General features: G+C 38.0%; 1 protein-coding gene across 3 annotated transcripts in view; it reads right to left on the bottom strand.

Annotated features, from left to right (window-relative positions):
• ADRA1A (adrenoceptor alpha 1A) overlaps window positions 1-22576 on the bottom strand; it is a 72127-nt gene that overhangs the window by 9996 nt on the left and 39555 nt on the right. Inside the window, exon 2 of one of the 3 annotated variants that reach the window (XM_036889164.2) lies at window positions 11649-12226. The exons of 1 other annotated variant lie outside the window; for it this stretch is intronic. In XM_036889164.2, coding sequence (XP_036745059.1) covers window positions 12204-12226 — 23 coding nt within the window. In that variant the 3' untranslated portion in view covers window positions 11649-12203. Of the gene's footprint in view, window positions 1-11648; window positions 12227-22576 lie in introns of those variants that run through there. One more of the 3 variants, XM_036889163.2, reaches the window with a different exon arrangement.

Here is a 22576-nt window from a genome sequence, read left to right as displayed (position 1 = left end):
TATAAATAGTTTTATATAGCTAAGTTGCAGGCACTTCATAAAATTGTTACTTCTAGTACCTATAAAAACATTTTACAGGGTCCCGTAGGGAGGGTCAGAGCCTGTAATGAAGATGCAGTAGTCCTCAAGAGCCTCTCATATTTGTGGGGTGTGAATCCAAGGCTAAACACCACAAATCCGAAGCAGTGACATAAACCACCAAAATCAGTCACTCAGGGAAGAGGTGCAGGAATTTCTCAGGACCATGTCCCTTCACATTCAGCTTAAAAGCGAAGGCAGGTTCCATGCCACAGTCTTGCCAGCAAGGACATGGGTGAGTTGGCTGGCACTTATGTCATAAGAGGTGAATAGGGGAGAAGGCAGATGGACCTTTGATTCTAGACTGCTGGTAAAGAGGCCACATCTGAGTTCTCTGGACAGTTCCCTACTCGGACGTGACATAGCAGGTCCTCTTCCTGGCCAGTGGGTCACCCAGAGACATGTCCCCTGATACCGTAGCCACCCTCCTGGAATATTCTCTAGCTCTGTTTAAGGTAGACTATGAATAACACTTTGCTCTCTACTCCCAGCTCCTGCACATGCCCTGCCTGGGGTAGGCCAGGGGCGGAGGTTGTCTGTGGACCCTACTACTTGTCCCTGCTCAAGCGGGACTAGACCTGCAGAGTGCTGACCTCTACCAAAAGTAGCCGGCATTTAAACTGACATAACTTCTATGCATAGGCATTTTAAAAGCTTATTTTCAAAATGAAAGGTGTCCCTTTGGGAGCTAGACTATAGCTTCTAAATACAGCTGGACAAACCAGCAACTGCAGAAAGGAGTTGGGAAGATGTACTCTTGAATTTTAGAAGGCGATAGAGCATGCCACTATTGCGATTATAGCCATTTTGGATGAAAAGAATGGACCCGACCTCCATCTTTCATAAGAAATGCAATACTGAGAAACCTCAGGTTTGCTGGCAGGGGACGTCTCCTTCTTTCTGAACTGAACCGAGCCTTCTGCAGTCTGAGCTGAGAACTGTCTGATACTATAAGGGAGAAGGGAGAGGTGAGGGAAACTCATCCATTCCCACAGCTTCAATTTCCTCCTTGGTCCTCATGACTCTCAAATCCCTACCCCTAAGCCGTATCTGGCGCTTAAGCTCCAGACTCCTGCCAGAAACCACGCTTAGCAGACATCTCTCCTCATGTCTCCAAACCATCTCGTGCTCAGCATAACCAAGGTGAGCTCCTCATCTCTCACAAAGCCTATTCTTTCTGCTCTGCTTTGTCCTCAGTAGATGGCACCCCTTTCCCTAAGTTGTCCCAGCCTGAACTCACTCTCATGCTCACCCCTGCATTCTCCCCGGCTCCCTACTACATCCCATCACCCGGTCCAGACCACTGACCCTTCTTTCTCCTTGTCACCACCCATCCTAGTTCAGGCCACCATCCTCTCCTGCTAGGACCCCGTGTCAACTAACTAACTGAGCTTCTTGCTTCTAGTCTTGTGTAATGAATTTTCTTGGCCACTCAGATAATTGTTTTTGTTTTGAACTTTGAACACCGGGCACTATTTTCATCATAAAGCCAGCAAAGCAGGGACCAGCTCTTAGGTAGCATATCTGATGGCTAAAATCAGGAGGTTTGGCATCAAACAGGTCTGAGTTTGAACTGAGTTCAGCCATTTTCTTCAGGTACTATGTTTCGGAAAGCAGAGAAATGTATCATTTAAATCATTAAAACAAAAATAAATTCTTAAAAGTTAATAATCTTGTGTGTTCAGGCTAGACATAGCTGGCCACGTGAAAGGCCGTGAATGTCATAGTCTGTCAAAAAACCTTTGATCAAATTCTGTCATATTAATAAAGTACACTTAGAAAATAATCAGGTAAGACAAGGTTGGAAGGTATAATGTTACTTGTAGAAAAAAGTCAAAGTCCAGGCTTAAAAGGAGAACTGGAATCTATAGTTCTTGAACATGGGAAGTAAAGAAAAGGTGTAGAAGAGGGAAATGGAAATAGTTACCATTTCTTGTGCTGCATAAAAATACCAGTTCCCACCCCAGACTTCTTAGAGCTGCTCCTTATTCCTGGGAAGGAAATCCTGACTGTGCACTTACTAACCCACCGGAGAGGGGATGTCCCTCACCTCCTCTGTGACTCAGTTCCTCTTATTTGTGGGCACAGTGCCTGGGTGTGCTCCTCACATCTGAGCTATTTTCTCATCCATATGTATCTGCATCTACTTTCAGGGTATTATGCTGTTCATTAGTGTTCATCTTGCCTATCTTTAACCTTCAGGGTTACTTTCTGAGGTCAGAAACCAGACCTGCTGATTATCCACAAGTATATCTTCCGGTGGACATGCATCTGGGATTCTCATTCCAGCTCTATGGCTCAGCCGTGTGACCCTCCCTGATAACCTGTGCACCCACCTGATTATCGCCTAAACAATGACCAACCAAGCATCCACCTGTCTTTATCCCCAAATGCTTTGAGAGAACTCTGACTCTTACTCAGTGTTATGGGAGAAAGATACATTCACACTGACATGTGTTTCACATTTTAGGAATCGCCTGCTGCCAGATGATACCTCATTTTGGGTGCAAAAAAGAAAGGTATACTTTTGTCCACTTGAGAATTTTCCTGGACTAGATAGAGTCTAATTAGGTAAACACTAGGTGCTTTTCTGAGTTGTGCTATGTCCAGACTAGAGCTAGGGCTCCATCTTATCACATTAACTTTCTTTCCTGAATTCCTTCTTCATGAAGGAACATCTGGCTTTTTAAAAAAACTCACATCTGGCAGTTTGTTTCTTATTTTTGTCCATTTCAGATGACAAGGCTCCTAGGAGTTATATGCAGTTTTTTTTTTTAAGTTTTTAAAGTTTCATGATCCAGTAAAATCTACAAGAGATCTTCAGAGCACGGTGAGGGTGGTAGTGGTGGTTCCATAGCAATAATTACAACAGTAGGTGTAAATTATTGAGCATTTTCAAGTGCCTGGCACTGTGTTAAATGCTTTTCATGCATCACCTCATCACACCCTAGAGTGTGATTTGTCCCCATTTCACAGATGAGGAAAATGGGACTTAGAGGAGTTTAAAAGTTTGTCAAATCACAATCAGTCAGTAAGGGTGAAACTGGGTTCAAACCCGCCTCTGTCTGGCTCCGGATTCTGCACTGCACCCCCCACACTGGACTTGCCCGGAATCCGCACTGACGCTCTGAGGGCTTGCTGCTAAATTTTCCCAGGCAAAATTAGGTCTGGATTCAGACAAGAAAAATGAAGAGCAGTGAATTGATTATATAGAAATTGCTGGAAACTTCCTAATATAAAACTTCATCATGACTTTGTTTTCAGAAGTCGTCTATCGATATTTAGGCACCAAAACAGTTTGAAAAATATCATAGCACATTAGTTAAAAGATATTTTTAAATTATGAAATTAACCAGTATAATATTGTATATCAACTATACTTCAATTTAAAAGTCACCCCAAAATAAAAAAATTAGAAATGTAAAAATTAAAAAAATTATAAACTTAATACAATATGACACCTATTCATACTTTATTCGTCACTTGTATTTATGCTTTTGCAAATTGCCTGTCCAGTTTTCTCATTGAATGGTCATCTTTCCTCATTATGTGTAAAATGTACATAAGGACTATTAAGTATTTCCTTGGAAGGTTAAGGATAATAGATCAAAAAAGAATATATAATTAGCTGGACAGATATAAAAAGGCATTAAGTGGAATTTATCACCAATCCCTGATAAAAACCTCTTGATGCCCACTCCCTGGAAGAACATTCCCTTTGCAGCAAAAAGAACTAGCAAGTTCTATAACAATATTTAACTGAGAAGTACTAAAGCCAGAGCTTTCTCACTCTCTTTGCCTCGGTTTCCTCATAGGTTAAATGATTACTTCATATTGTGAGATTCTAATGAGCTAATTTAGTGGGGCTCTTGGATTACTGTCTGGGGTGTAGAAAGGTCATACACACTGGTGATTATTATTTCTTAATCCTAGGTAACACATAAAATTAAAACAATTAATTTGTAACTATTTATTAACTAATGTATGTTTGTAGTATATCCATGCTCACCCTTTGAGGAATAAAATAAATTACAAAGATGTTCAAATAAAATCAATTGAAACGATAAGTGTAAGTAGGTTAAAATCTTGTATTAAAAGACAAAAGTCTGGTACTCTTTTCAACATATGGTGCCGGAAAAACTGAACATTCATGTGCAAAAAAAAATAAAAAACAAAAAACGAATCAAGACACAGACTTTATACTCTTTACAAAACTTTGTTTAAAATAGATCTTAGGCCTAAATATAAAACACACAACTATAAAACTCCTAGAAGATAATATAGGAGAAACCTTGGATGACCTTGGGTACGGTGATGACTTTTTAGATGCAACACCAAGTCATGATCCATGAAAGAAATAATTGATAAGCTGGGCGTCATTAAAATGAACAGCTTCTGATCTGCAAAAGGCAATGTCTAGAGAATGAGAAGACAAGTCACAGACTGCAGAAAACATTTGCAAAAGACACATCTGATAAAGGACTGTTATCCAAAATATACAAAGAGCTATTAAAAGTCAACAAAAAGGAGACAAATAATCTGGTTAAAAAATGGGGCAAGTGCTTAACAGACAACTTGGCAAATAAGATATGCAAAAGGCCACTAAGCATCAGAAGAGATGCTCTACATCATATGTCATTAGGGAAAGGAAATTCAAATAACAATGAGATACCGTGAAACACCTATTAGAAATGCCAAAATCTAAAACACTGATGACACCAAATGCTGGTGAGGATGTGGAGCCACAGGGACTCTCATTCATTGTTTGTGGAATGCAAAATGGTACAGCCAGTTTGGAAGGACGTTTGGCAGTTTCTTGAAAAACTAAACATACTCATAAAACACAATCCAGTTATTGTGCTTCTTGATATTTACCCAAAGGAGCTGAAAACCTATGTCCACACAAAAACAAGCACATGGATCTTTATAGATTTATTCATAATTGCCAAAACTTGGAAGCAACCAAGATGTCTTTCAGAAGGTGAATGGATAAGTAACCTGTAGTACATTCAGAAAACAGAATACCATTCAGTATTAAAAAGAAATGAGGTATTAAGCCATGAGAAGACATGAAAGAAACTTACATGCATATTACTAAGTGAAAGAAGCTAATCTGAAAAGGCTACATATTGTGTGAGTCCAACTATGTAATTTTCTGGAAAAGGCAGTAAAAAGATCAGTGGTCAGTGGGGCTAGGAGGAAGGGAGGGATGGATAAGTGGAGCACAGAGTATTTTTAGGGCAGTAAAACTATTTGGTATGACACTGTAATGGTAGATACATGTCATTATACATTTGTCCAAAACTATAGAATGTCCAACACTAAGAATGAACCTAATGCAAACTATGGACTCTGGGGGATTATGACGTGGCAGTGTACGCTCATCAGTTATAACAAAGGCACCGCTCCACTGGGGGAAGTTGATAATGAGGAAGGCTATGTGTGTGGGGGGAAAGGGGACATATGGGAAATCTCAGTACTTTTCTCTCAATTTTGCTGTGAATCAAAACTACTTTTAAAAAATTAACACATTTAAAAGAAGAAACAAAGCCTCTCAGAGTTGAAAAAATCAAATATGTCTGTTTATGAAGAAAGCAAAATACAAACAAAATAAAGAACAAAACACCATTGCATAGTGAAAAGAATCATGCGGTTTGGAGCTACATACCAAGCGAAGGGAAAAAACCCTGGGGCAGCAATATTAATATCAAACAAAGCCGGATCCAAGACATAAGGTGTTTCATGGGATAAGGAGGCTTATCTTGAGTGGATAAAAGGCATACTGCCCAATAGAGCTGTATTTGTTACATTTTATGTAAAAATGACATCAAATTCATATGTATATTTGTATATACACGTATATTTAGAAAGCTCTTGGAAAAAACTGATAAAGCTATGCTCAAAGTGGAATGACAAAAATACATATGCAGCAAAAAGTAACTCGATAATTTTTCCATTGAAGAATAATTCAAAACGCAATGTCAATTTAGAAAATGCTGAAATTTGGATTTTGTATAATTTTCATGTCTTGTGAAAAAATATTCTTCTTTTGATTTTCAGTCGTTTAAAAATGTGAAAATCATTCTTAATTCACAGGCCATACAACACAAGGGGACAGGCTGGATTGGGCCCATGGGCCATAGTTTGCTCACAGGTACCTTTGGAATTTGTCTGAGAGCAGAAGTATTTTTTTTGTCCCTTGATTATTAAAAATGTGTAAGATGAACAAGACAAAATTAGAATCAAGTTCTTGAAGACTAAGTCAAAGGAATGACAGAAGAAAAAAACCAAGAGATATAAATAATGGGGAAGATAACTTATTATTATTTGTATACTCTATACTGATGATTTGGTATTTCAAAAATAGATGGTGTATTTTATTTTTCAAAAAGCATATTTCCTAGAATTATATAAATTTAAAATGTTAAATAAGTTAAGACCAAGAAACAATGATCAATGCAATTGTAATAAGCACTCCCCTGGATCACGTGCTCTAAATACTGTTTCCCCCTAAAAAGAACCAAGGATTCTTAGAGAAAAGTCTGGGCAGGAAAACAGACAAAAACAGACACAAGTAGGGTTATCATGACAGATCACAGAATCATGTCAAAAGGACCCAGGAACTAACACCCCAAAGCTGCCACAACTTGAGACTCAATGAGAATTTTTAAAAGTATTAAATCCTCACAATAAGGATTAATAATGTGTTTTAATCTGTAAGTTTTAGTGATGCTGGGGGTGGGGGAATCCTCACTGATTACCTTTGAAGGACACTAAGTAACCACTTTATTGTTTTTAAAATTGGTAAATAAGTAAAGAATCAAGCAATTATCCTGTCTTTAGTGTAAAATCTACTCTTCAGTTAATCAAATAGTTGAAGGGAAGTTTGCTTCTTTGAGATGTTTCCAAGCTAATAATCAATGGAGATAGAATGATAAAGTTAAAATGTTACCATTTTGGAATCCTAATAAAGAAAGCAAATTGATGAACCTAGGCAATGGTCATCTTTACTGATATCTTAAAAAGATTATGTGCCTGCTGATGGACATATACACCACCAAAGCATTGATTTTAAAACAAACATCTGATAAAGCTTTCTGGATCTAGTGACTAACTTCCAGGAAATACAAGGAGAAAAGGAACTTATTAAATGACACCATGGGGACAAAGCAAAATCCAGGCTACAGAAAACTATTTATTTGAATAAGATAAATATTAAAATCCTAAGGAAAAGGAAAAAAAATGAGATGAAGGGGGAACTTGTAGAGTAAAAAAGATTCAAAAGACAGAAAACCAACTGCACTATATGGACCTTATTTGGATCTCAGTTCAAACAAAAAGATGCTAAAGGTATATTGTAAGATAATTGGAGAAATGTGAACACTAACTTCATATTTCATAATAAGAAACTATCGTTGGCCTTTGTCTTAGAGATGATAATGGTTTATGGCTATGCTTTTAAAAAAAGAGTGTTATTCAGAGGTGTACTGTTAAATATTTACAGAGGAAGTGATGTGCTTTCTAGAACTTCAATTTCTTTCATCAATCTTTTATGTTTTTCAGTGTAGAGATTTTTCATCTTAGGTGAAATACTTATTCTTAAGTATTTTGTTGTTATTGATGCTATTGTAAATGGAATTGCTTTCTTAATTTCTTTTTTGGATAATTCATTGGTGTGTATAGAAATGCAACTAATTTTCATGCGTTGATTTTATGTCCTGTGACTCTAGTGAATTAATTTACTAGTTCTAATTTACTAGTTTTTTGGTGAAGTCTTTATGGTTTTCTATATATGAGATAATGCCACTTGCAAACAGAGAAAATTTCACTTCTTCCTTTTCAATTTGGATGGCTTTTATTTCTTTTTCTTGCCTAATTGTTCTGGCTAGGGCTTCTAGTGCTATAGTGAATAAAAGTGGTGAAATTGGGCATTATTTCTTATTTCTGATCTTAGAGGAGAAGCTTTCAGCTTTTTACTTTTGAGTATGATGTTAGTTGTAGGCTTGTCATGTAAACCTTTATTATGCTGAGGTATATTCTTTCCAGACCTAATTTGTTGAGAGATTTTTATCATGAAAGGATGCTAAGTTTTGTCAAATACTCTTGTGCATTTATTGAGGTAACCATATGATTTTTATCCTTTGTTCTATTAATGTGGTGTATCACCTTCATTGATTTGCATATATTGAACCATCCTAGTACCCCAGGAATAATCCACTTGAGCATTGTGTATGATCCCTTTAATGCTTTGTTGAATTCAGTTTTCTAGTATTTTATTGAGGATTTTTGCATCTATGTTCACCAGGAATATTGGCCTGTAATATTATTTTCTTGTAGTCTCCTTATCTGGCTTTGGTATGAGAGTAATGCTGGCCTCTAGAAGAAATGGATAAGTTCCCAGAAACATAAAATCTACTAAGACTGAATCATGAAGAATAGAAAATAAGAACAGACCAATAATAAGTAAGGAGATTGAGTCATGAGTAAGGAGACTGAATCAGTAATAAAATACTCTCAACAATTAAAATGTCAGGACCTAATGGCTTCACTGGTGAATTCTACCAATCACTTAAAGAAGTATTAATTCCAGTCTTTCTCAAAATTTTCTGAAAAACTGAAGAGAAGGAAGCACTTCCAAACTCATTCCAACAGGTCTTTTTTTTTTTGAAATCAACAAGCTGATTCTAAAATTTACATAGAAATAAAAGGCAATTTTTAAAGAACAAAGTTTGAAGACTCATCTTACCTGATTTGAAGACTATAGAAAGCTAGAGACCTAAGGAAGTATGGTATTGGCAAAACAGAAGGTATACATATCAGTAACACATAATAGAAAGTCCAAAAGAGGACCTCTCTATATATTGTCATCTACTTTTTTGATAAGGATGCCAAGGTAATATGTGGTAGGTAGAATAATAGCCCCCTAATGATGCCCAATGTAATCACAGGAGTGCTGTTAAGTGAAAGAGGGAGTTAGAACAGAGGTGTGACAATGGAAGTAGAGGTCAAATCGATACAAGTGCTGACTTTGTGGATGGGAGGGGGCCATGAAGCAAGACATTCAAGTAGTCTCTAGAATTCTCTAAAAGGCAAGGAAAGGTTTCACTTCTAGAACCTTCATAAGAACAAAGCCCTGCTGACGTCTTGATTCTAGCCCTGTGAGGTCCATTTCAAATTCCTGACCTCCAGAAGTGTACAACCATAAATTTTTATTGTTTCAAGGCACTAAGTTTGCAGTAATTTGTTACAGCAGCAATAGGAAACTAATACACATCCAGTGGTAAAGAAAAGTTTTTTTCAACAATGTTTCTGGATTGTCTGGCTATCCATATGGCCACACATATGGATATGTGAACCTTTTATCTTATATAAAGATTAATTCAAAATGGATCAGGCTTAAAATGTAAAACCTAAACCCATGAAATTTCTAGATGTGAACAAGAGAAAATCCTTGTGATGTTGGGGCAAGCCAAAGTTAGTTAGCTAGAACACCAAAAGTATAAAATACAATGAAAAAATCAACAAATTGGGTTTTATCAAAATTAAAAACTTTTGTTTTTGGAAGACACTATTAAAAAAATAAAAGGACAGGCACTGATAGGAAGAAAATGTTTGCAACATATCTGTCAGACAAAGGATATATAGGACATACAAAGAACTCTTACAACTCAAGACAATATATGTCAAAACTAAAAAAAAACGTTCAAAGATTTGAAGATACACTTTACCAAAAAAGAAACACATGGTCAATAAGCACATGAAAAGATAATATACATTGTTAGTCATCAGGAAAATACAAAGGAAAATCACCATGAGATACCACTGTATATCCATTACAATAGGTAAACTTAAAAAAAAAACAACCTAACAATAACAAGCATCAGTGAAGAGCAACAGGAAATCTCATACACTGTTGGTGTGAATGTAAAATGGTCCAATCACTTTGCAAAAGAATATTTTGAAAGTTAAAAAGTTAAAACACACCCCTATCACATGAACCAGTCATTTGTTTCCTAGATATTTACCCAGGAGAAATGAAAACATAAGTCCACATAAAGGCTTATATACAAATGTTCAAAGCAGCTTTATTTGTAATAGTCCTAAACTGAAAATAGTCCAAATGTTCATTAATAGGTAAAAATAATAAACAGATTATAATACACATATTACTTAGCAATCAAAAGGAGCAAACTATTGATATCTATCACATAGATGCAACTAAAATCGTGGTGAATGCAAGAAAAAAGGCAAAAAGAATACATCTGCATGTTGCCATTCATGCAAGATTCTAAAAATTCCAAGCTAATATATAATAACAGAAAACAGGTTAGTGTGTGTCTGGGGACAGAAGTCCGTGACTCCATGGAAGCCAGAGTTGTGCTCTGAATTACTTTAACATATACCACTGTTCAATGAGCAAATGTGCACAAAGTGGGAAAATCTCTAAACTAAAAGTTTGGGATCTAATTCCATAATGACCTCTGACAAGTCAGGTACAGTCATGTGTCCCATCAGAAGAATCTGGTGCCTTAGAGGTTGGTTGTATCAGAGATCAAATGAGACGGAGTAAGAAATAATAGCAATTATAAGATAGGATAGAAATTTAATCTATTCTTATTGTTTGTAATTAATAGCTAGACAGAAGTCATGAAATTGGGATTTCATAGCTCATCAATAAACATCAATCGTGGTGAGCATGAAAATTGGCTTTGGAAACATGCACACACACACACATACCACCTAAGTTCTACAGACATTGATTCTGGGGATCTGGGGTGAAGATCTGACATTTCTTCTAGTGCCACTGATGATTCGGATGATTTTAGGCTAGGAATCAAACCCTAAGAGATCAGTTAGGTGGTACCTCATGGTGACCTCTGAACATGGGGGGAGGGTCAATTATGTTTACCTATCTCTTTACTTACAGTCACCTTCCTAGTATGCCCAGGGAACTTTTGGTTCCTGCTGGTTGTAATTATTCATAGTACTTTATTTCATTCTCTAAAGAGTCTTGGGTTGCATAACAATAACATTGAATTAATATTTACTGTTTAATATCTACAAGGTGGGTGTAATTTTCACTTTAAAGCTGAAGCAATTTGCTTGCTGTAATAAAGGGAGACCAAGACTCTAGGTCAACCAGCACCTAATACTTAATTCTGTGTTCCCTATGTGTCTGGAACTTTCTAAATGCTTCCCACGTATCATCTCATTTAATTTCCCAAAACTTCTCTGGGGTGAAGTATTACTACTGATGAGGAACAAAGTAACTCGCCTGACACTATGCAAGAAGGAAATAGAAGAGGTGGATCTGAATTTCCACAACCCGGCTTTGGAGCACGATCTCTTAGCTTCTCACTCGGTGCCTCACCACAGGCGGCCACACCCGTTTTGTGCAGAGAATGAGCTGGCGTGTCCAGCTAACGGTTTTCCTTCTCTGGGGGAAGAAAGAAGATCTCTACATGCCTCCACTTCTGCCCCATCTCTGCTCCCTGACCCACTGTGGGGAATTATTACTGTCCTATTTTTAACCAGGCCGCAATCCATTCAGCCTCCCAACTGTATTTGTATCAGAACAGTTTCCCCTACAGCCTTCCTTCAGATGCAGTAAAAGTGGCCCCAGAAGCTGAGTGCTTATGCCGAAGAGTTTATTTTTTAAATTGAAAGCAGGCGTCTGTTTTGCTCTTCCTTTGTGGTACAATAGATAAGCGGCTGTAAAAAGCTGTTTGTCAAGTTAGTGTAGTGGCCCTAGGTGGAAAGAAAGGAGCACAATTCAAGTTTTCTGTGACTTTTGACTCAGTTTTAATGGAATGTAAATGCAGAGCCAGAGCCTGGTAAAAATAGCAATGCTCCGGTGTCCAGGCTCCTCTCCAGACGGGGGCATGGGAATGCGGACAGTAACTCATCACTGAGAAGGATCGCTAGTGGTCAGCGGGACGGTGGCCTGCCTCGCACGGGGCGGTAAGGGAACATGGCTGGGCGCTCACAGTGGAGCTGCTGCTATTGCCGGGGAATCCGGGGCAGCTCCCCAAGTCTCTCTGGTCCGACTGAGAGCTCAGTCGTTATATAAAGCTGCCGCATGCCTGCCGGGATGAAACAGGAAGAACAAGTGCGGGTGGTCCTGGTTAGAACTGGTCTGAGGGAAGTCCTGGAATAGGAAAAAGAACGGATCATATATCCACAGAAAGGATAAGAGGAAATATTACATCCACTTAAGAGAAGAAAAGGGAGAAAGAGGTGGGCCGTGGCCAACACGTGTACCAGACTACCTGTTTAATTGTTGAGGGCCTTCACAGAGTGTGGGTAAAATCGCGATATTTCCAGAAGCTCTCTCCTGGTTTTAGTGCATCTCCATATCAATAGGTGTTTCCAAGGGCTGGAGAGAGTTAGTGCATCTCCACATCAATAGATAATTACAAGGGTGAATGAGGGCGTATCTGAACTGGAGAGGTTGGCTGGGGTCCCTTCTTTCGCTGTTGGTCGCAAGAGACCCCGGAGAGCAGAAGTGGACAACTGGTTTCTCCCACTTTATTTCTCCCTTTGACTGATTTTGGTTTCAAAGGTATTTTGCCCCAGGATTTTCCCCCTGGAGTTACACAGAGCTTGACTTTTGCTCTGTTTATAAATGTAAAACTTATGTAGGGGAAAATGCTGCAAAAATGAATGTGTTCAATGAAAGAGCTTAAAATCCCACAAACCCTTGGTTCGTTAAGGTCCTATAACCAGGTGGAGTCAGTAACAAGAGAGACCTTTATAATAATAGTTTTAACAGCAGCAACTATTTTTCTTCACAAAGATCACGACTTAATGTCCTCCCATGAAGCATAGTCCCCTAAAAGGAATTTACTTCTTCTGCCCTTGGGTGAGCCACGTGCCTCTTCAAATCTCTCTTCTTTATCAATATATTGAGGTTAATCATAGCTATTTTCACAAGGCTTCTTTCAGCAATTAATAAGCAGAATCAGGAAGGGTGACTAAGCATGTAGGTGGCTAAAAATACTAATTTAAACAAAGAAAAGACTACAAATGATTGGTAGCATTATGTCAGAGTAGAATCACTCTGATTCTTTCTGATTAGACTACAGGAAATCAGTCCCCTAGTCAATCATTAGTAATTTTTACAACTTAGTGTCAATGTCACCTACCTGAGACACTGTCTGGCATGCTATGCTGTGTTATTGTTCTCTTTTTTAAATCTCAATGTCTGTCTCTTAACAGACAGTGAACCCCTTCAAGAGAGGGACTGTGACTCATTTGAGTCTGGGGTCTGCCACTATGTCTAGTCAATGGAAGTACTTGGATGTTTATTGACTGAAGGAATGAATGAAGATTTGTGTTGGGTGGAAACACTGGGAAAAGTGTTCCCTTTGATGCAACAGTGGCAGGACAGAATTAAGAACATACTTACGAGGAAAAGACAGGGCCGGGCACCCTGGCTAGAGAACAGGGATGGGACTGAGAAAGGTTCTTCAGAGGCCAGGACCCACCTACTCTTTGCACCTCACCTGTCAGTCTTGTCCCTTCCTCCCTCTTCAAGGCCTCCCAAGATGGCTAATTGTCCTGACCATCACCTCCTGCTTCTCTCTGGAAACAGATTCTGTTCCTGAACCCCTTATGCTAGACATAGAGCTATGCACTTCCTTATTTTGTAAGTTCCCACTTTAAATAGCTAATACATTTACTTGATTAAAAGATTAGAATAATGTAACAGGTATGCACTGAGATATTATACCCTGACTTCATCTACTCTGTTCCCTCTCAGTCCTTGCAGGTAACCGTTTCCAATTCGCTTCTCATTTAGTCTTCCACTGCTTTATGCAAACGTAAGGAAGCATGGCCATATAGTGTTTTTTTCTTACATTTCCTACCCAAAAGGTAGCACACTATTTAACACTCCTACACTATGCTTTTTTCACCTGAAACAACCTGAGTCTCACTTTCCTATCAACACGTAAAGATCTTTTCATCCTTTCTTATAGCCAGATAATACTGTGTTGTGTGCATTTAGCAAAGTTTACTAAACCAGTCCCTTATTGGTGAATACTTGGCTCGTCCCTCTTTTTCCTACTCTATCCACTGTGGAAAGGGATCACTCAGTGATTCTGAAAAGCTGTTGAATTTGGTCTTTCACTTGTCATTGCCCTTTGCCTCTGGGTGATCTCGGCCGCTCTCAGGACTCCACAGATGCCTTCCACGCTGAAGACAAAGCCCTTGCGCTGGTGTGTGCCTCCTCCCCAGGTCCAGCTCTCTCACAAACATCTCGACTGCAACTCTGAAACTGACCTCATTCCCTCCTTCCACCCTTCTCCTCCCAGTTAGGTTTTCCTAACAAAAGGTTTACATGGAGACGTTGCGCTTGCTTTCTGACTCGCCAAGATGCTAAGCTCCTGTTGTTTGTGATTTCATCCTTTCCTTGATCTTCCAAGGTGGGAAACAAACTCAGTTTTTTTTTCTTGTGCAACAGTTTGGCATATGTCCTTCCTTTTTACTCTGATTGCTATTATCTAGTTCAGGTCCTTGTTAACTCATCTCTGGACATTTTTAATAAAAATATATAGTTTGTTTTCCCACAATAACCACCTAGAAAGCTTTAGGAGGCAAATCCCCACAATTTTGAGGGGAATTCTTTCCTTTCATCGGGCATATCCCCCTGCCAAGTGAAGAAAGGTTACACCACTGATCATAATCAGAGACTCTGATGTCTCTGTATTGACCTGCAAGCTCTACAAGAGTAGGGCTCTGCCCGCCTCTTCACCATCTGATCCCTAGCATCTGCCCTGGGCGTGGCATATGGTGTGTGCTAGTAAATGACTGTTTTACTTGTCTCTTCAATGTCATTTCAATGGGTGTTTCCGATCTTACCTCCCAATAGTCCCCCACATGAGCTTTACCCCAAAGCTACCTGAACTACTGGGATCCGTGACCTAGTAGCTTTCATGATTTGGATCATGCCATTCTCTGCCTCGGATAGTCTTCCCTCTTTCCTCATATGGCCACAAACTGAAAACCCGTTATTCTCCAAAGCCTAGCATCTCTGAGAAGTGCTGTCTGATCACCACAAAACACTGAGGCCCTGAAAGAAGCAACTTCCTCAGTGAAGGAGATTGAATCAGAATCTGGCGTCTCAGCTTCCATGAGCCGAGAAACAGTAGAGACTCTAAGATCAAGAACTGCTTATTTCTGCTTCCCAGTGAGCCACACCATTCTGCCCCAGAAGGCCGGATTGCTATTTGCTTTGTGATTTACTGAGAATAAGGATGATCCATGGAATAATAGGTAGTAATCATTTGCTAAAAAAAAAAAAATCTTATCTACTTAGTGACATATATAGTACACTTAAGTTAAACAAACACGTATTACGCCTCTACCTGTGCAATACACTGATACACCGGGCCCTGTGCTCCACACGGAGTGCAGGGGAGGTTGCTTCCCTTAAAGGGCTCTGAGAGTCGTGGCCACCAAGGTAGCTCATAAAATGCAAAATTATGTCACCAACTCAACCGAAGACAAAAGATTGAAAATCCTGGGCATGGCTTGCCTTTGTAAACGACATGTTGTATAGTTTTGGCAAAATTTCTGGAGCAACTTGGCCCTCAGATTTCCTAGATAGTTCATGGGATCTCCTTCTTGGTTACACTGTGTTGCAGCTTCTGTCACAGCAGGGGGACTCTGGTTTGAAGAGGGAGATGGCCCCTTGCAAGCTGGCTGCCCTTCCCTTAACTAAGCTCCACTGGTTTGTGCCCATCTTTTTTGTTAACTATTAATGTTTTAAACTCAGAGGTTAAGTCAATAGAACCAAGATCTTGACCAACTTGTGAGCATCTCAAGTACCAAAGCAATTTTGACAAGAAATCGTCATGCACGTTACAGTAATTTCGGAAAGTACCACTTTGGGTAGATTTCATGCTGCATTTCTGAATTCCCACTGCAATTTCTACTGAATGTAGTCATGATTGTGTATGTTTTCCTTGCTCCGTCCTAAGAGTTGGTGACAGGCAACAAGCTTAAAACAGCTGCTCTGTTTCGCTAGGGAGAAAGACTGCATGTGCACTCTCAGTGAAGCCATCTGTTAGAATCTTCCAGCAGTGTGCTAAGGAAGGCCGTGGAGGAGAATGGGATGAGCTGAAGCATCTCAGATAGGAAGGCAAACCCTTTAACATCCTATGCCTGTGTTACATTAGCAAGAGACCTGGTGTGTTCCAGCCTAAAATATGCCCAGTGACTTTCCTTACAGAAAATCAACTAATTTATTAGAGACTTTAGTGGAGACCAGAAGCCATATTTCAGGTCCACCATCCAAGCCAACATTTCCACTCTCATAGAATCATATATGGACAACACATTTTGTTCCTTGGATGGCAGGTTTTTGCAATTATTTTTAACTAGTATGTTCCTATGTGACTGACCCCAAATGGTGTGAAGTATAATAAAGAGTTGCCTTAATGTAAACTATGATTAAATGATAATTTGAAAAAGTATCTGGAAAGAAAAGATTCATCTGGCCTGACATTTTATTCTTTCGCCATTTCCTCCAGTTGTGCTTCTGTGTGCAGTCAGGTTTTGGTTAACTAACGGGAAAACATGAATTCAAAGGACATGATTTGAATCCATGCAGGACACACTATAGCAAATACTAAAACAAGTGCATTTACTTGTTTATCCTCATTTCGGGTGAGGCCCTTGAGGGGGAAACAGAAGGACAGAAGGTTAGATCCTGCCTGTAGGGGGCTCACCATCAAGCTGTCTGAAGACACCTCACACCAATCTCCCCAGTCAGCCTGCAGTCCGGCAGAGCCCATTCACAAAACTCTTCATCAACCCGTGGGAACATGTAAGTGGGGAATGACTCTCAACTTTCATGCATTTAAAAAAAAATGAAGTGTAACTTAAGGTCTGTAAAGTGTCTGAATCTTTTGTATCCAGTTCAATAGTTTTATATATATGCACACACACAGGAAGTTGCTACCCAGACCAGATCTAGAACATCTCCAGCACCTCAGAAGGCTCCGTTATGCCTGTTCCCAGTCAGTACTCCCTACAAAGGAAATGACTATTCCTACCTAAAACTATAGCTTAGTTTTCCCTGCTTTTGACCTTCACAGAAATAGTCATGTCGTATGTACTCTTTTGCATCTGACTTTGCTCATTCAACATACTACCTGTGTGAGTCACTCATATTGTTATATGTATCAGTACTTTGCTTTTTTATTGCTGTATAGTATTCCACCAGAGACCACCAATGTATTTACCTATTTAACAGGTGACGGACATTGGGTTGTTTCTTTTTTGGGGGCTATTATAAATAAAATAGCTATAAACACTCTGATGAAAATATTTTGGCAGACATAAGCCTTTTAAAGAAAATGTCTGATTTGATATATCTTATATATTTTCTTTGTGGAAGAAGAAAATGGGATCTTTTGAAATGGGAAGCTGAGGAAACTGGACTCTGATCAGATGAATCCAGGGGGAACCTCTGCAAGATTGTGTCTTTTCTGTCTGTGATGCTCCCAGTCCTGCTCCTTCCTTCCTTCTGCCTCCACTTGTAACAATGGCAACTCCTATTGTCTGTTTGGTTCTGGGGCTTTCTCCACACTCCAACAAAAGGAAGTGCTTAATGATTTCCGTGGTCTTTATTCTTAACTTTAAAAGAATATCTTTAGTGATTACTATCTGATATGTTGAAGAAACACTTCCCGGAATTAAGTGATTCCTTCTATTTAACTTCAGTGTATTTTTTTCTTCTGCTACATATATATCTTAAAATAAAAAAAGCATATATGATACTATTTTATAATTTTCTTTTTATCCATCCATCCATTCATCTAGAGAGAGATCTAGTCCATGCTGACCAAACAGTAATGGTGGTTATTTCTGGACAGTAGGATTTTGATGGACTTTAACTTTCTTCTTTGCATTTTTCTGAGTTGCTGTCATTTTTAGTATTCAATGTATATCATCTTTACATAAGAGTAGTCCTTGACTTAAAAGTTCCTTTAAAATTCAAATATCTCTTTTCTTTTATTTCTTGATCTGAACGTTTAATGGATGTGATTCAGTGAAATATAAATTAATAATGAATGTCATATTTCAGACTATAAAAAAATTTAAAAACCAGAGTTTCTCAGTTGTGTAGTTCCTCCTTTAATACCAACCCTTATGTAGTTAACTCATTTTAATAATTTAGAAAGGCTTGTGTTTTGTTCCTTTTATTGGTCAATATCATCTAGACATATGGGCCAAAATGTAAAAAATTTTTACTCCCAAATTCTCACCCAGACATATGGGGTCAAGTTCTATGGTTAAGACAGGTTAAGAGTAATAATACTCTTAAATGGCTTAAAGATCACAGGTTGACTTCCATTTCTGGAAATAGGACAGACAAGACATATCCACCTGAAACAAATATCATAGACCTCAAACTAATATATCTTAGTTTTTAAAAAAGAAACAAAAGAATAAAAAGGCAAAAAAAATAGTTTAAAAGAAAAAAACCCACTTAATTAAATGAAGAGATACACCAAGTTCATGGATTAGAAGACTCAATATTGCTGAGATGTCAATTTCCCCTGAATTGATCTATAAATCCAACACAATTCCAATGAGAATACCAGAAAGATATTTTGTAGAAGTTGATTCCAGAATTCACGTGGCATGGCAAAGGAATTAGGGTAGCAAAATAATTTTGAAAGAAAAAGAACAATGTTGGGAAACTTACATTATGTGATTTTCAGATCTGTTGTAAAGCTATAGTGATTAAGACAGTGTGGTATTGGGCAAAGGAAAGATACAGACCTTTGCAACAGAATAGGGAGTATAGAAATACTCCCATTTATATCTGGCCAATAGATTTTTTTACAAAGGTTTCAAGGCAATTCACCACAGTCATTTCAACAAATGGTGTTGGAAGAAATTGAACATTCATTTGTAAATGATCCTCAGTCCCTACTTCTTATACTTCATAAAAATCTAACTCCAATGTAAAACCTAAAAATATAAAATCTAGAAAAAAAATTTAATGGAAAGTCATAGTGACCCAGACTCAGTTAAAGATTATGGGGTTAGTAAAAAATTTTTTAGCTAGGACCCCAAAAACATGATCCATAAAGGAAAAAGGAAAAATTGGTCTTTAACAAGATGAAGAACGCTGGTATTGGAAAAGATTTTGCTAACAGCATGAAAGGCAAGCACATACTGGGAGAAAGTATTTTCAAATTACACATCTGATAAAATGACTTGTATCCAGAATATGTAAAGATGCTAAAAATTCAATAAAAATATGGACAAAAATTTTGAACACACTCTTCACCAGGAAAGACATATGAATGGCAAATAAGTAAATGAAAAGATGCTCAGTATCACTAGTTTTTAGAGAGATGCAAATTAAAACAGTGAGATATCACAGTACACCAGTTCAAATAGTTACAAACAAAACAATCACATAAAAAAACCCCAAAACAAAACACCCTGACATTTGTTGTAACTCATAGAACTGTGCACAAAAAAGGTGAATTTCACTCTATGGAAGTTGAATCTTAATTTAAAGAAAGGAAAAATACTAAGTAAAAAAATACCCTGCTATCTCATTAACCAAAGACAACATTATTAATGTGTTTTTTTTCTCTTGAACATTTCCTGGAATTATAAAGGGGAAAAAATACACCTGCCACCTCCCACACACATAATAGGCCCAGAAAATTTTACAAATGAGTTTCACCAAACACACAAGGAATTGATGACTTAATTATCTTAAAGCATAATGAAAAAGGGGCAAAATTTGCCCAGTTCATTTTATATGACTAGTAAACTTTTTCAAACCACGCAAGAAAATCACAAGAAAGGGAAATTATGGTAAAATTGTAGTTGCAAAGATAAGGGGAAAATCCTAATCAAAGTACTAGCAAGCTGAATGCAGAACTATATTCTTAAAGTATATACCATTATTGCAATTATAATAACACAATATATATTTTAAAAATATGTATATTATACTACTAATACATGTCCTTAGTATTAAACCAGGAATGGTTTATACTAGCGAATTGTTTTGTCTATTAAAAAATATTTTAAAAATTGAATTTACCACATTAGCATATAAAGGGAAAAATCATATGCGTATCTCAAAAGATTCAGGGAAGCACTAATAAAAGTCAGCATCCGTAAAGGACAAAACCTCTTAGCTAATGAGGAAAAAGAAGAGGTGTTCTTACTTTTTAGATAAAGAATATCTACCAAAAGCATGGCTACACCAGGCTCAGCATTAAAATGTTAGAAGTATTTTCTTCGAAGTCAGAGATGAGACCATGGTGTCTGCTCCTAATACTGGTTTATCACCTTGTCCTGGAGGTCCTGGCCAGTGCGGAAGGACAAGAGAAAGCAACAGATTGGGAGGAAGAAAGAAGTAAACAGTATTCACAGATGGTATGAATGGCATGTAGACAGTCCAAGAGAATCAACAGACAAATCACTAGAAAACTCAGAAGTTTTCTGGGATATCAGGTCAATATACAAAAATACATTTTATTTCTCTGCCTAGCAACAAACTGTTAAACCATGTATTTCAATGCAATAGGTTTCAAAATAGCAACACAAATCCAAAGTCTCTAAGACAACCAATAAAAGATGAACTGAATCTTTACGGATAAAATGATAAAACTTTAAAGAAGACATGGAAACACCTAACTAAAGTGAGAGGTATTGTGTTAACCAGGGTTCCCCAGAGAAACAGAGCTAACAGGAGAGAGATACAGAGAGATTTATTACAAGGGATTGACTCATATCATTACGGAGGTTAAGAATCTGCAACCTGCGGAATCAGCAGATCTGCCGTCTGCAAGCTGGAGGCTCAGGAAAGCAGGTGGTGTGATTGCCGCTGAAGGCCTGAGAACTAGGGAAGCCAGTGGTGTAGGTCCTAGTGAGTCCCAAGGCCTGAGAACAGGAGCTACGGATGTCTAAAGCCAGGAGAAGACAGATATTTCAGCTCAGAGAGGGTGATTTTGCTCTTCCTCTACCTTTTGGTTCTGTTTGGCTCTCAACAGATTGGAAGCTGCCCATATGCCTTGGCAAAGTTGGTATTCTTTGCTCAGTTTGCTGATTCAGATGTTAATCTCTCCTGGGAACACGCCCACAGATACACCAGAAATAATGTTTTACCAGCTATCTGGGCATCCCTTGGTCATATTGAGTTGTCACATAAAATTAATCATCACAGATATATCATCTTTATACATGGAATGTCTCATTACTGCAAAGATATCAATTCTCTCCAAATTAATCTATAATGAAAATCAGTAGACTGTTCCTCGGTTAAATGAAGGCCCAAGAATAGCCAGAAAAATATGAAACAGAAGTTGGAGGAACTCAGTGTCCTAAATATGAAGCTATCATAAAGCTTTTGTAAAATAAGCTAGTACGATACTGGTTTAGGAATAGACAAACAGACCAAAGAAAAGAACAGAGAACCTAGAGACGGCCCCATATAGATGAATCTTAATGTATGACAGAGGGTGTGTCACAGATTAGTGGAGAAAGACAGATGTTGGAATAAATGGCCCTGGTGCAGTTGGTTATCTAAATGGGAAAAAAAGTTAACTTGGATTCCAATCTCATAACACACACAGAAATCAATTCCAGGTGGACCAAACATCTTGCTTTATATTCATATACTATTAATTCATGCAGTAAATGATCTCAAATGTATTATGCTAAGTAAAAGAAGCCAGATTCAAAAGACCGCATACTGGATGAGTCCATTTACACAGTGATATGGTGAAACTATTGAGACAGAAAATAGACCAGTGGTTGCCAGGGGTTGAGGATGGAGAGAGCGGTTGACAACAAAGAAGGATGAGAAAAGCTTAGGGATGATGAAATTTCTTAATACCTTGATTGTGATGTTTGTTAAAATTAACAGAACTGTGCAACAAAAAGAATGCATTTTACTCTACATAATTATACCTCACAGGGAACTTTCTGTTAAAAAATAATAACTATTATTAATCTCTTAATAGGTGCCAGATTCTGTGGTTAGCATTTCTGTGTGCAATGTTTCATTTAACTTTTCACAGTGATCTTATGAAATAGATACTGTAATTATGTAAGTGGAAAAGATTAGGGGAGACAGACTCATTTATCAATTTCTTCAGTTCTATAAGGTTGCCTAATTCTTTAAAAAAATTCTTTAAATTTCCTCTCTAGGAGTAATTTCTTGATTAAGTGTCCTTGATTTCCTTCACTCTACAGTTTCACATCCATTCAGGTGGACAACACAAACATTCCTTTCTCAGACTTTTCACCATCTTCCCTAAGGCATATACCAAGCGTTCTCTGCTTCTCTGTTATCACCTACCACCTTACCAAGCCATGCAGTGTAGGCACTGCCTATGCCCACATGTACACATGGGTATGTGAGCACTGTTACAAAAAGAATCGGCTTTGTTACCCTGAGATTCTGGAAAGATACAGCTTCTATAAGCAATGTTTTACACTAACTCCATCT

Source organism: Manis pentadactyla, chromosome 1, assembly GCF_030020395.1.
Source record: "Manis pentadactyla isolate mManPen7 chromosome 1, mManPen7.hap1, whole genome shotgun sequence".
In the NCBI taxonomy this organism is placed as follows: Eukaryota; Metazoa; Chordata; class Mammalia; order Pholidota; family Manidae; genus Manis; species Manis pentadactyla.
This window is presented reverse-complemented; position numbering and strand designations above follow the sequence as displayed.